Raw genomic sequence first — 14,700 nt, 5'->3', positions numbered from 1 at the left:
CAGAAACAATTGCTATTTAAACTAACTCTGAACTATCTGGGAGAGTTATCAACTTTGTGAAAGGCTTCAGAGAGGTCAAGGAGAATAATGGAATAAAGACCATTGTATTTGGCAACTAAGAGATCACCATTAACTTTGGAGAGAGTAATTTTGGTGGAATGATAAGGTCAGAAGCTAGATTATAAAAGGTTAAGAAGAGAGTAAGAGGGGGAGAAAGTAGAAGTACCTTTTCTAGTTTAATTATAAAGGACTATAGAATTGTAGTTAGCAAAAAAGGAAAGATCAAGTTGGGGTTTCTTTCAGATGGAGGATATATAACCATGTCTGGACTGAGTAGATAGAGAAGTTTTATTGCTATATCTCTCCCTAAACTTTCTGAATGTTCTTATCTTTCCTCAAGGACTTCTAACCAACAGATTAGAAGCAAAGAACTTTTGGAGAATTAAGCCTGACCCAATCCTGTTAGGCAGAGTCTTGCTTACTTTGGCAAATTCAAAAAGGTCCCACAGTATTGCCTTGTTCTTATCTGTAAAGAGAATACTTCAGTGCTAGAGCTATTGACTTAGTCTCTTTCAAAAGCAGAAACCCAACTTTATTTTAAAATTATTAAAATTCAATAAACCTATTTTATTTCTTTTGAAATTTATAGAATATAGCTCAATTACATATAACTAGGAATGCTAATTGTTCATAATTAGCACGATTCAACAACATTGAACTGATATGACTACTCTGATGTACCATATGACCATTAACTTTCTGTTTTTATTGAACAATATCCCAAATGTATGTTGTGTTCTTTTGGGTATTTGCTAATCACATGATAATTGGCAGTTGTGTTTCTTTCTCTCTTTCCAGGTGGTTCACCAATCCAACAACAGTCAATGCCTTTTATAGTGCATCTACCAACCAGATTAGTAAGTATTTACTTCTTGGTTCTTTATTACACCACTGAAATGTATTTCTCATCACACATTTTTGCAGCATGTTTTTCAAAAAAAGGAACAGATATGGTGAGGAGGTTGTTGGGTCTTGTGGCCGTATACATGTTTCATTCCTTCATCTCTCTCAGTGTGCTGAAAGCATTTTCCTGAGTTTGATGACCTCTTGAATCTAATACATGCACTAAAATATCAAATGAAATCATGGAAACGAACATAATTTTAACTTAATTTTAAGTGTCTTTTATTTTTAGTTTTAAATTCTCTCCCTCCCTCTATTCCCTTTCTTACCCACTGAGAAAACAAAAAATGCAATACTTATTATATATATGAAATCATGTAAAACATAGCTCTGTATTGATCAAGTTCTAAAGAAAAGAAAAGAAAAGAAAAGAAAAGAAAAGAAAGGAAAAAATATTTTAATCTCTATAACCATCAGTTCTTTATGTGGAGATGAACAGTGTTTTTTTTATCAGTCCTTTTGAATTGTAGTAGATCATTTTATCGATCAGAGTTACTGAGTTTTTCAGAGTTGATTAGCTATATGATATCGTAATTGCCATGTAAATTGTTCTCCTGTTCACTTTGATTTAACTATTTATTCACTTCATTTACATTTAAAATAAGCTGTTATTTAAAATTATTAAAATCTCAAAATTTATAACCAAAAAAAAATTTAATCATGAAATAGAGAAAGTTAATACTTTCTTCTCATGTTAACACAGAAGTGTTATACAAGGCTCCATAGTATTGTGAAATTCCTAACCTGGGGTTTGTGAATTTGATTTTTTTTTTTTTTGATGGAGCAATAGAGGTTGTGACTTACCCAGGGTTATATGGCTAATAAGTTTCAAATATCCGAGGTCAGATTTGAATTCAAGTTCTTCTGATTTTCGGGCTAATGTTCATCCACTGGATCTCTGGGCTGCTCCTATGAACTTGATTTTTAAAGGACTTGATAACCTAGTTTAATGTATTTTTTTGTAATTTCATTTATTTTATTTTATTTATGTAAAAACTTTATTTTAACAAAATATTCATGAACTTCATCAGACTTTCAAAGGGGCACAAGACACATCAAAAAAAAATAAAAACATCTGATATAGTAGGATGAATATGCTCTATCTAGAATCAAAAGACCTAGGATTGGACTCTAATTGTCTCTGTCATTTGAAACCCAAGTTTCTTAACATATTTGGCAAATGGAAATGATGATAACACAGCCATTTTATGGGATTGTTGTGAGGATGAGATAATGGGGAATGGAGGTAATAATAAAAATAATAATGATAACTAGACTTTATTTTACAAAATCATTTGAGCAAATGATTAATTGAGAGGTGGGAGCACTTTGTAAATTATGAGGCTCTATGCAAAAAGTTAAAAATAAATTTTTGTCTTTGGAATGCATATCCCTACTAGAGTTGATAAGAAAAAAATATAAACAAGATACCCAGGCCTGCTTAAGTATTTAGGAGCCAAAAGGGGAATGAGGAGGAGAAATTCTGCTACTAGAATTAAAAAGTATATATTTAATTTTTATATTTTGTAATGCAATTATGTTAACAGAATACTGGATAGAGAATTAGCCTTAGATTCAGTAAGAGATGAGGTTCATGTCCTTTTACTTTTAGGAGAGAGATTATTAACTGGATCCTGGATAGATTTCAGGGGGTAGTTTATGAACTTGGATGGAAAAAATTAAATTTTATTTTCACTCATTTCTATCTAAAATTTAGAATTTCCTTCAATTGTTTAAAAATAGTGTTCTGAGAAGTGATTCATAAGTATCTCCAGAACGGCAGAGTCCATGACTCCAAAAATATTAAAAATGTTTGCACTAGAATAAAATACAAACTTTCGTTTGGCATTTAAAGCCCTTCATGACCTAAATTCCACCTACACACCCAGCTTTATTACATATCCCTCCCTTCACTGCCCTCTTACACTAACCAAATTGCCTTTCTTACTGATACTCACAATACTCCATCTTCTTGTCTGTACTTCTTCACAAACCTCTCCCTTTGTCTAGAACATAAACCTCTCTTTCCTCATTTTCTTAGAACCCCCAGTTTCCTTCAAAGTTAAGTTCATATTCTCCTTATATAAGGTTCTTCTTGATTCTCCCATCTGCTAATTCCTCCTTGCTGAATTACCTTGTCAATTTTGTATATATTTTTTGTATACACAAATGTATATCTATTATTTTATATAAGTAATATAGATACCTTGTTTTTTTTGTATGTGTATGCATATCTCCACACAAATGTGTACCTATTATTACATATAATACATGCATATGTGTATATATATATATATATATAATAAATACTTTGTGTAGACATATTTGTGTATATACATATAAATATGTATACACATATATGTATTTTTTTACACACACAATATACATATATATATTTAGGCTCTTTGAAATCAGCACCTATTTGCTAGTGTAGTACCTGCCACATAGTAGAACTTCAAAAAATACTTTTTGATGGATGAATTGATTAATTGATTTTGGATATATTATCATATGCAAGTCATTTAGTTTCCCAGTATCCTAGGCAACACTCGAAGACTTATAAATCACAAACAATGGCTGATCTGTTACATAGATAGGGAGAACTTATCAAAATCATAAGCTTCTTTCTCTGGAAAAAAATAAATATCCATACAGAAAAGTAAATGAATGAATAACAACACTAATAATCAGGAAGATTTTTTCCTTGTTATTGAAGTTGAGTACATGTTGAGCATGATGATTTTTAAATTAAATTTGTACTATAGGAGATAGTAGGTATTTGGAGAGGCAGATCTTAGTGTCAATACTATTCAGTTCTTGGCTACTTTGTTAACATGTATAAGTATTCTGATTTTACATCCTAAAAGTGACTAAAGATCTGATTACTCATCTTTCCTAAGTAGGGACAAGATGGCTTTTGATTATAGGACATTTATCCTAGGATAGAATAGACAGCTGCCACTCATCATGGGTATTGGGGTAACTGTTCCTGCTTTGTCCTACATGTCTGAAAACCTCTCAGAATCTCATATTTTTATCACTACTTTTCATTAGAGTAAAAAAGCTCCTATATAATTGCAAATTTAAATATAATAATGGCCAAGGGCAGAAGCAATAATTTAGTTATTTTGATGAACAGTGGAAGGGGAAATAATTCATAAATATAAAATCATCACACATTAAAATTATTTTGAAAACACTATAAATTTTTTCCTAATCTTTCAAATTTGACTGAGAGGATGCTAATGTATTGGAAAGATCTTTGAGAGTTATCATAGCTTAGAAATAAGTATTTTTGTTTCTTAATATTGTGATCATTTTAGTACAACTAAATCTATTCTTAAAGAATGAGTTCATTTATTTATCTTTGACAAAATAATAGTTTTTATTTCTGGTGACAGAGAAGTTCTAAACATTATTTCATTGGAGCTTCACAACAGGTTGTGAAGTGGCTATGGAGAGTGATTACTTCTATGATTTAAATTTTTCTTGATGGCTTTTATTTTTATGTTACCTACATTTCCAAATATACCTCTTCCTCCAACAAACTACCCAATGAGTCATTTCTTGCAACAAAGAATAAAAAGATGAAAAGAAAAGAGTAATTCAGCAAAATTAACACATCAACCAAATCTGATAATATATGTAAACATATGTAAAACTGCATACTCATAACCTCCATCTCTGTAAAAGTTGAGAGAACAACAACAAAAAAAGTTTTTTTCACTCTTCTCTTTTCTAAAGCTTTTTGGTAATTATCTTCACAAAGCACTGAGTTTTTTTTTTTTTTTTTTTTTTTTTTGTTGTTGTAATCCTTTCTTTTATGCTGTTAGTGGATAGTGGGTATATAATATTTTTCTGGTTCTCTTGTCATCAATTCATTTTATTTTCTAATACTTCTCTGTATTCTTCATATTCATTATAACTTGTGGCCCAGTAATATTCATACACTTAAAAAAACCTAATTGATGGGTAGTTTTATTCCTTGTTAACACAAATGAAATGCTGAAGGATGAAAATTTCAGTATATATTAGCATCTTCCTTTCTGCATTTGACTTCCTTGGGGTATATGTCAAGCAGTGAAATCACTGGTCTAAGACTGTTGATGTTTTAGCAACATTTTTGTTTTAAGAATAATTTCAAATTGTTTTACAGAATAGTTGGACCCAATTCACAATTCCACCCAAAGTGTATTAATGTATTTATCTTTCCCAAGATGCATCAACATTTTTTGTCTTCTGCCAAATTGTAAGATTGAATCTCTTATATTAGTAAATTGGAGCAGTATTTCATTTGATTGTTAGTAGTATACACTTTTTTTGAGAGCTGTTTGTTCAGATATATTAGTAAATTGGAGCAGTATTTCATTTGATTGTTAGTAGTATACACTTTTTTTGAGAGCTGTTTGTTCAGATCCACTGGAAAATGGCTTTTTTTTTTTTTAACCACTGTGTTAATATCCCACATATTATAAACATTAGATTTTTATCAGATATATTTGATACAGAAATTTCACGCAGAATTGACAGTTTCTTTATTCAGTTGCACCGATTTTGTTCATGCAAAAACCTTACAATTTCAGTTAATTGAAATGATCTTTTTTTCCTCTCTGCTATTGCCTCAATCCCTTGCTTAGCCAAGAATAAATCTTAGTCCAATTTTACAAAGGTATGACAAATCTGATATGGCCCTAACATACATACTCAATAGAACAAAAAGAGTATTGGTTAGAAGCTTACAAAAAATTCAAATTATGTGAAATTCTTTTTTCTTATTATTTATTTGAAACCCAAGATTCTTGGCATCCAAAGACAAAAACTTCCTGGAAGAATATTTAGTTATGAAATAGTACAGTGGAACACTATGCTTAGAATCAGGAAGACTTAAGTTTCAATACTGTTTCACATATTTAGTAACTGTGTGTCTTCGAATAAGTCACCTAACCCTGCTGCATTTTCTCTCCTGCAAAATGGAGCTCATAATATTCTCTATCAGGGTTGTTGTGTGTAATGAAATGATGTATCCAGAGTTAAAAGTTCTATATGAATAAGAGTTTTTGTTACTATTATAGCTCTAATAGGAGAAAAAAGGTTCTGCCAACAGGCACAGCATGAAGAAAATGAATGAAGTAACTCTAGTTTCACTAAATTACATTGATTGTAAATATTTGTTCATGGATTGATTGATTTTAGCATCAGGGAAGAAGTGTATGGTTACCTTTGGGGTACTATTTCATTAAATTTTAGATTTTTAAGGAAAATTTAAAATTATGTTGAAATTAGTTTTTGCAATAAAAAGTACAAATTAACTTTTTTTTACTTCTACCAACAACACTGCTTTTATAAGAGTTCCCATTATGAAATGTGTGTGCTTGCTGCTCTTTTGGGGTTTGGAATGTGTAACGAGGGCAGTGGCCTTTAATTCAGCTTTCGATGTCCACTGATGCTTAGAGAGGGTCAGATCCTACAAGAATCCTCCATGCTCTTACCTTGGAAGAACTGAGCTAATCAAAAGAAGAAGATGTTTCAAAGTAGTATATTGGCTTTCTGCAGCCTCATGGGTAGAATGGTTTTGGAATGAACAGTTTTGAGCAGTGTTTTAATTAAGTGATTCAAGCTGTTCCTATTTTCCTAATGACCAGTGCTTGCTCTCATTGTAAATTACATTCACAGGCAAGAGCATGAGTAATCCTTTGGGTGTCTATATCCCCTTTCTCCTTTCCTTCTTTCTTAGCCAATATTCTTGTCTGAAAATAATGGTGGAGTTTTTTTCCTTGTGACTTCCCTCAGCTCCTCACTACTTTACTCCCTTTTTTTTTCTCACTGAGAAATAGGAAATTCTTCCCAAAGTAAATGTTTCTATCGATTGTAGACTGATCATATAAGCATGTAGCCATCCGTTTAATTGGTTTACATATAAGTAACTATACTTAGTAACATTATTAGATGTATTTCATTTCAGGTATCATTATCATCTTCTGATTTATGTTGCTTAAGTCTAGTTCTGTTCTTGTAAGAGACTTGAGAAGAAATTAGAGAACTTAAGTAGTAGAGAGAATGCTACATTTGGATTTGGAAGATTTGAGGTTGAATATCTATTTTGCAACACTTTACTAGGTATGTTACCTTGAGGTGGCTAGAAGTTATGCTGGATAGAATCTTAGACCTGGAGTTAGGAAGACCTGAGTTTGTGTCTTCAGACATTTGTTAGCTGTGTGTGGACAAGTCATTTCATTTTTGTGAGGATTGTTGTTAGGATCCAATTGGCAATATTTGCAATATGGTAGGCATAGAGTAAGTACTTAATAAATTATTGTTTCCTTATTCAGGTATGTCACGTGATTGCTTTTTGTCTCACTTTCCTCAAATTATTTTATTTTAATTTTCTTTTTAAGCATGGTATTTACATAATTTGTTAAAAAAAAAAAAAACAACCCACGAACATACAGAATTCCATGCATACAATCTAAATTTTAGCACAATATACACTATATTGTGTAAGTGTAATAATACTCCATAAGTCCATGAGGAGGTTAAAAAAAAGTAAATTCTAGGAAAATTATGACTAATCTTCAAATCATTCTCATTTCCCCCCCCAAAATATTTTAATGAATATTTTACCTTCACTTTCCCCAACATCAAAATAGAAAATATAACTTGACAAATAAAAATGAACAAGACATGGAGCCAAAGCTGGACTAAAAATTATGCCACTTAGACAGTGGCTTCCCAGTTTTTAGACTGCTGAAATTTAAGGCTTTATGTAGAGGCCAGATTAAAAAGAAGGACAGAACTACTTAGCGTGATGTGTTTTTAGATATTGTTTCAATGAATTAACTCACTGTCTCAAAAATTCTCTTTTTGTCTTTTGTCTAATGGTGGCCCATTTATAAAATGTCCTTTCTTCATTCTAGACAATTCTTTATTTCCAGACAAGACAGTGGGACTTAATTTTTAATCAAATGAATTTATTTCAGCTCATTTAATGTCTGCAAAGTATAATATATACGTTATCTCATTTAATTTCTCCAACAACCTTGTGAAGTTTCTCTTTCAAGTTTTCTCATTTAAAAATGGATATCATATACTTAGCTCATGATGTTATTGTGACAATCAGAGAAAATACCATTTGTAGAAGCATATTGCCAATTATGAAATACTAATAGGTCTCAAAGTGACTTGGCCAAAGTTGTAGTAAGGTGGTGAGTGACAGTGGTAAGTGGTAGAGCAGGGGACTAGAATGTGATCTTTTTGTCTTGAGTCTCAGCTCAGTACTCATATCTGTTTATTTACTTTGTCACTCAAATAAGTATTTATTAAGCAATTACTGTTTACCAGCACTGTGTTAACTTTAGAGGATACTAGTAAAAACATTATGAACTCTGTTTCTTAGGAGCTCCCATAGTTATTGTACAGAACAGCAGAATGTTCTATTGGATAGCTTGTTGTAGTTGGTGAACCAAGCTTGAGTTCCATCACTTCTTGCCTTATATACTCATTAGCTTTGTGAAAGACCCTGTGCAAGTCACTGTCCCTGAATCTTTCTGAAGACTTCAATTTCCTTAACTGAAATGTATTTCTGTGTGTGTGTGTGTGTGTGTGTGTGTGTGTGTGTGTGTGTGTGCAAGCAGGAGAGATGAAGGAGTTGAAAATAGCATCTACTGCACAGGGTTGTTGGAGAGATTAAATGAGATAATGTATATATTGTACATTGCAGACATTGAAGCACACGACTTTTATTTAGATTTGATGTGAAACCCTCTAATTTTGCCTAGGGTTTAAAATCTTTTACTCTGTAGTTGGGATAGCTGGGAATTTTTCTTATTCAAGCTGGATAGTATAGTTCATTGCAATACAAGAAAATTTAAATCATGATATCATAGAAATTTAAATACAATATACATGGAGGCTCTAGAATTTGGATTTTTCTTGATTAATTATCCTATAAGAATGAGGTTTTATGGGATAATTAAGGAGAAGAGAAGAACTGCTCTTGCTTAACATGGTATTCATCCTAAGTTCCTTGCATTTTCTAGTATTCAAGAGAAATCTAGGTGTTTGCTTACCAGACTTTGGTTTGAATGAGAATAGTGTATTTGGGTTTTCTTTCCCTAGTTGTTGGAGTTAAATAAATAAATGAATGAAAAAGTATCTATTAAATGCCTACAATGTGTAAAATAGTGGCTGAAGTTAACTTGTGAGACAGTTATTATTCTTGGGACTTTTGGACTAATTGTTCATCACTGACAATTGGTTAATTGTTGATGTTGATGGTAGCAGGAATGTTGAACTCCATTCTCATAAAGACTGTTTTTCTCAATGAGGGGCTCCATGGGTAGATGGAATTTAGGTCCCAAGCCAAGGATCTCTCACAGAGGCAGTAACTATAATTCTTTGTGAAATAGTTAGGTTGATGAATATACTCAGCACATCTGATTCTTGTTTTTTGTTTTAATTTGAAAAATGTTTATTTTTTTATTTAGCATACTCAGAGCTTTAGTATAAATTTATATAATTTAATTTATTCAGCATGGGATGTATATCTGTAAAGGCCTTGTCTAAAATTAGCTTTCATTTTAATATATCTGAATAGATTCTTGAATTATTATAAGCAAATAAACCAATGCATTGAAAACAAGCATCCCTAAGGGCTAAATGAGTAATTCTATTAGCTTATTTGAAGTACACAGAGCAGTTGATTGCTTTAATTTAATCAAGCATATTCCACTATTTACAAGATAAGGTACCTAACAAATCTGAGAAATATTTTCTTCAAAGCCAGGGCCTGAGCTAGTTGAAAACCTTACAATTAATCTAGGAAAGTCACAGGTAGGCTTTTTCTATTAACAGAATAATAGGATTTGAAATAATAGTGTTTGGAGATAGAGGCAGCCTCAGGATTCATTGTCAAGATTTGGGATCTACCTGAGTACAAAAATTGGAAACCAAATTAACAGAGTCTGAATCACCTTAATTCTCCATATTCCTGACATTTACACTTTAATTCACTTGATATTCTAAAAAGAAGCCTGGGTCTCTGTATTTAAATCAGCAAGCACTTACTAAATGCTTATGATGGGCAGGGCACTCTTTGGTACAAAGATAAAGAGTAAAATAAGGACATTTAGATGGCACAATGGATAGAGTACTGGACTTGGAATCCCGAGGAACTGAATTCAAATCTAGAATCAAATACTTACTAGCTCTGTGACCCTAGGCAAGTCATTTAAACTTGATTGCCAAGTTTAAAAAGAAAGAAAGAAAGAAAGAAATAATTCTTACTTCAAGAAAAGAATGAAATAATCCCTGCCTTCAGAACCTTCTATTCTCTGGTAGGATAGTGGGTGGAGCGATTATTGTCTAGTAGTCCTAAAGGATCTTAGAGTTGGAGAGAACTTTATACATTTAACCTCTGTCCCAAAGCCCATTGTTAAGGAGTTCCTTTTTGGTGGAAATGAACTCTACATGAAGGACAGAATGAAGATAGAAAGAGATGAGAACTTCCATTCTCAGTCAGTGTCCCTTTGGGGACTCTTCAAAAGGGACTTCCCTTTGTGACTCTCCAAGTAAAACTCTTTTTCAGGTACAAGAAAGGAATGGAGGAGGCAGATTATTGAAGGAAAAGACTGGGAGGAAAGAGCAGTTTCTCTTATGTTCCCTGATTTGCCACTCTAGAGATTTTGGGTGAGATATAAGATTATCTCTCTTGGTGAAGCTGAGTTATCTTACTCTCTATGGGACAACTTTTTCACTTCCTCTTTCTCTATTTTTGATATATTCTTCTAAATATTTCTTCTTTGATTTAAATTTTGCTACAATTTAGATAAATAGGATTTTTTTTTTTTTTTTGCTCTTCACTCTGTGTTTCATTGTGGAATTGGTCTTTGGTGAGAAAGGGGTGAAACCTTGGGTATTGAGTTTGGGGTCCTCCTTCCCCCCAGAAGTGACAAAGTGATCAGAAGTTAGCTCAAAACGAATCATATCCCTTAGACTAACAATATTTAAGGGAGCAGATAGATATGCTTGAGGACAATAGGGTGAACATTGACCCCAACTTCCTGCTTCTCTTCCTGACAAGAATAAAAGTCCCCTTTGGAGAGGGGTCAAAGAAGAATTTAGAAATTCTCCTATCTTTGAACCACATACAAAAACAGATTGCTCACCACTCACTTGCTCTTTACAAATATAATAATAATAGACATCTGTATAATGTTTTAATGTTGGCAAAGTGCTTTACATAAATAATCTTATTAGCCATTCTCCCATTGATAAATCAACAAAAGATAAGTACAGTTTCATATGAAGTAATCATAGCTATCTATAGCCATATAAAAATGCTCCAACTCATTATTAATTGAAGAATTATAAATTGAAATAATTTTGAAGTACTACCACATGGCTATTATATTGGCTATTAGGACAGAAAAGGAAAATAACCAATATTGGAAAGGATGTGGGGAAAAATGGACATTAATGCACTGTTGATGGAATTGTGAACCCATTCAATTATTATGTAGAATAATTTAGAACTATGCCCAACGGGCTAAAAAAACCTTGATATCCTTTGATCTAGCAATACCACTACTAGATCTAGATCCCAAGAGACTGAAAAAACAAATAAAAAGGAAAAAAAAAAACCTCTGTGTACACAAATATTTACAGAAGCTCTTTTCTGAGGGCAAAAAATTAGAAATCAAGGAATGTCTATCAATTGACAAATGGCATGAAATAGCCCAGGCAATAAAATTCAAGACAGCCGTAATGAGGAAGATTTAGGATTTATTTGGTACCGAGCTCGGGACAGAATGGTCAAAATTCCGTACCTTCACAGGACTAAGGACAGCTTTTATAAACGTTTTTCTTTGTTCGGCTATGTTACATTGGAATCTGTGATTAGCATTTTACTACAGGATGGGAGTAGGTATTCTGCATAAAGAGATTAATCTTGAGCACCACCCCCCCAGCACCACCCACCTGGAACAGATAACCTTAAGGGGATTGTTGACCTGGTCTTTTGAAATACAAAACAAATCCCCAATCTAACTAAGCAAACTTTCTTCTGCTGGCCCGAGGCAGGAAGGAGGGATTTGTCCATTTCAGCTGAATGAATTATGGTATTTGATTATGATGGAATACTTTTATGCTATAAGAAATGATGAACAAGATGCTCTCAGAAAAAGCTGAAAAGACTTCCATGAGCTGATAAAAAGTGAAATGGACTGTGTACAAAATAACAGCAATATTAATTATAAGATGATTAGCTGTAAATGACATAACTTTTTTAGCAATATAATGATCCAAGGCTGAAAGATTTATGATGAAAAATGATATCTATATGCAAAGAAAGAAACAATGAAGTCTGAGGATAGATTGAACCATATTTTACAAAAAACTTTTAAAATTTTTCTTAAGGAATATTTTGGTTCTGTTTTCTTTCACAATATGACTATTAAGTAAATGTTTTGCATAACTGCACAAGCATAACCTATATGGAATTGTTTGCATTCTCACTGAAAGAGTGAAGAGCTGGAGTAAGGGACAGAATCTAGCACTCAAAGTTTTAAAAACAAATGTTAAAATTGTTTTTTACATATAACTGGGGGAAAATAAAAACAAAAAATATATACTCTTATTTAACTTTTACAATAACCCTGTGAGGTAGGTACCATTAATGTTATGAGAAATGATTATTTCTCTCTTGTACTAATAATTAATTATTTAATTAGAACAAAGATTTCCCCTTTTTGACTTTCTCATCCTGAAATAACTGATGTTGTCTCTTAAAGACTTATCTAGACTAAAGATCTAAATCAAAAATAGTAAAAAGAAATTCTAATTTTAAGCTAATAGATGAATTCATGCTCATTGTGTCTACTCAAGCAGATTTGGGAAAATGTGAATTCTCCCTTTTATTGTAAAAGTGATATGCATATTGATAAATTTAACTAAAATGTGGGTGATCCAAGTTGTGTACTCCCAAACTCTCATTGTAATGTAGCCCAGATTTTCATTATAATATTAATTTTCTTATTAATTGTTAACTAATCAGAGTCGATTGTCACGTTAAGAACATTTTCTTTTTCAAGAGCATATGAACTATGATCCCATTACCACAAGGGGACTTTGGTCTAAGAGAAATAATAAGATACCTATCTTTTTATTAATAAACATGTTGATATTATTAACAACATAATTAAATTACCTAGAAACTCTAGGTTTAAAACTCTAAATGTTATAACATGATAATCTCCATTTTGCAAGTGAGAAAAATAGATTTCAAAGAGCTTAAGTGAGTTAGCCATGGTAACACAGTTGGTGCTTTTCTCATCTAGTCCAATCTTTTATTTTTCAAATGGTGTAATTGATTCTCAGAGCGGTTAACTAATTTCCTTGGGATCACACATTTAGACAGTATAGAACAGTAGATAGAAAATCAGGTTTAGAGACAGGAAAACCTGAGTTTAAATCCTACCTGTCATCTAAAATAGATGTATGATGTTGGGAATTTTATTGAAATCTAGTAGAAATTTATTGGGTAAATTTAGAAGTTTTATAAGGTAGGCTCAAATTAAATAGTGTCAAAGCAAAGGGAAAATAGGACAATATTTAAACAATCTAAATGATTGGATTGTTCAGGGTTAAACAGAAAAGAACAGTCCTTCATTATTAGATTCAGTTTCCTTGTCTGGGAGTTCTTTATACTAATGAAATCACAGTCTAGTTCTTAACCATGTACTTAATATATACTTGCATGTTACAGAGCCTAGGATTCCCTGTCTGTTATATTTCCACAATCTAATGTGGATTATAACTGGATTCAAAAGGCAGCAATAACTTGTCTGAAGGGCTCTCTTAGAATAAGGCTATTAAGTCTTGGTTGACTTTGTCAGGTTATTTTGAGATTTTAATGAATTAACATTTGCAAACATGCTCTTGTGGTTAACTGTCCTTGGGAGACTGTAATGAAAAGAATGGTGAGTTTGGGATCAGGTGACCTGAGTTTGACTTTCAACTCTAATCAAATATCTGTGTGCCTTTGGGCAAGCTATTAAATCTTTTTTTGTGTGACAATTTCCTCTTCTGCAAAATTGAGGAAAAGGATGGAGTTGATGACCTTTAAAGTCTGTTGCAGCTCTCTCTATGTTATCTTGTGATCTGAAAAAGCCAGTAGTTTTATGCAAAGATGCAATGTAACAATTTTCATGATAGTTGTTATATTCTTACTCTGTTATTCATTACACCCTTTTCATCCAGAAAGAAAATCCAAGTTTGTCTTCCTATTATCATCAATACAAGATCTTAGAGGTTGAAAGCCTCCATCACCAAAGGATCAAGGATGATAGCTTCAAAGAAATAAACTTAGGCTCATTGTCACTTTCTAATAACTAAAGCTATTTCAAAGCAGAGTGGGCTACCTAGGGAGAGAGGTAATGCTTTCCCTTTTATTAGCGCCTTTTAAGCAGAGGCTAGATGGTCATTTGTCTGCTTTGTGGCAGAGCAGTTTCTTATTCAATCATGCTTTGCACTCTTTGCCCTTAGAGGTCCTTTGAAACTTGGAAGTTTTGTGATTCTTTGCTTCTGTCACTTCCACAAATCTCTTGGAATTCCCCTAATGATTCCTAGTTTTTTTTTTTTGTTTTTTTTAAGAAAAAAATTGAATTAGGATAATGTTGTAGTTTATACTAGACATCCCAGTTAGGCCTTAAAAAGTTGGCCTAAACTTGAGATTTCAATAAA

At 32.3% G+C, this 14,700-nt stretch overlaps 1 protein-coding gene across 1 annotated transcript in view; it reads left to right on the top strand.

Annotated features, from left to right (window-relative positions):
- Positions 1–14,700, top strand: part of PHEX (phosphate regulating endopeptidase X-linked) — a 264,136-nt gene that overhangs the window by 202,842 nt on the left and 46,594 nt on the right. Inside the window, exon 15 of the mRNA XM_051985113.1 lies at positions 859–917. Within this exon, the coding sequence (XP_051841073.1) occupies positions 859–917 (59 nt within the window). The remainder of the gene's footprint in view (positions 1–858; positions 918–14,700) is intronic.

This window comes from Antechinus flavipes, chromosome 3 (assembly GCF_016432865.1).
Source record: "Antechinus flavipes isolate AdamAnt ecotype Samford, QLD, Australia chromosome 3, AdamAnt_v2, whole genome shotgun sequence".
In the NCBI taxonomy this organism is placed as follows: domain Eukaryota; kingdom Metazoa; phylum Chordata; class Mammalia; order Dasyuromorphia; family Dasyuridae; genus Antechinus; species Antechinus flavipes.
The sequence above is the reverse complement of the archived record's forward strand: the minus strand, read 5'-3'. Positions and strand labels throughout refer to the sequence as shown.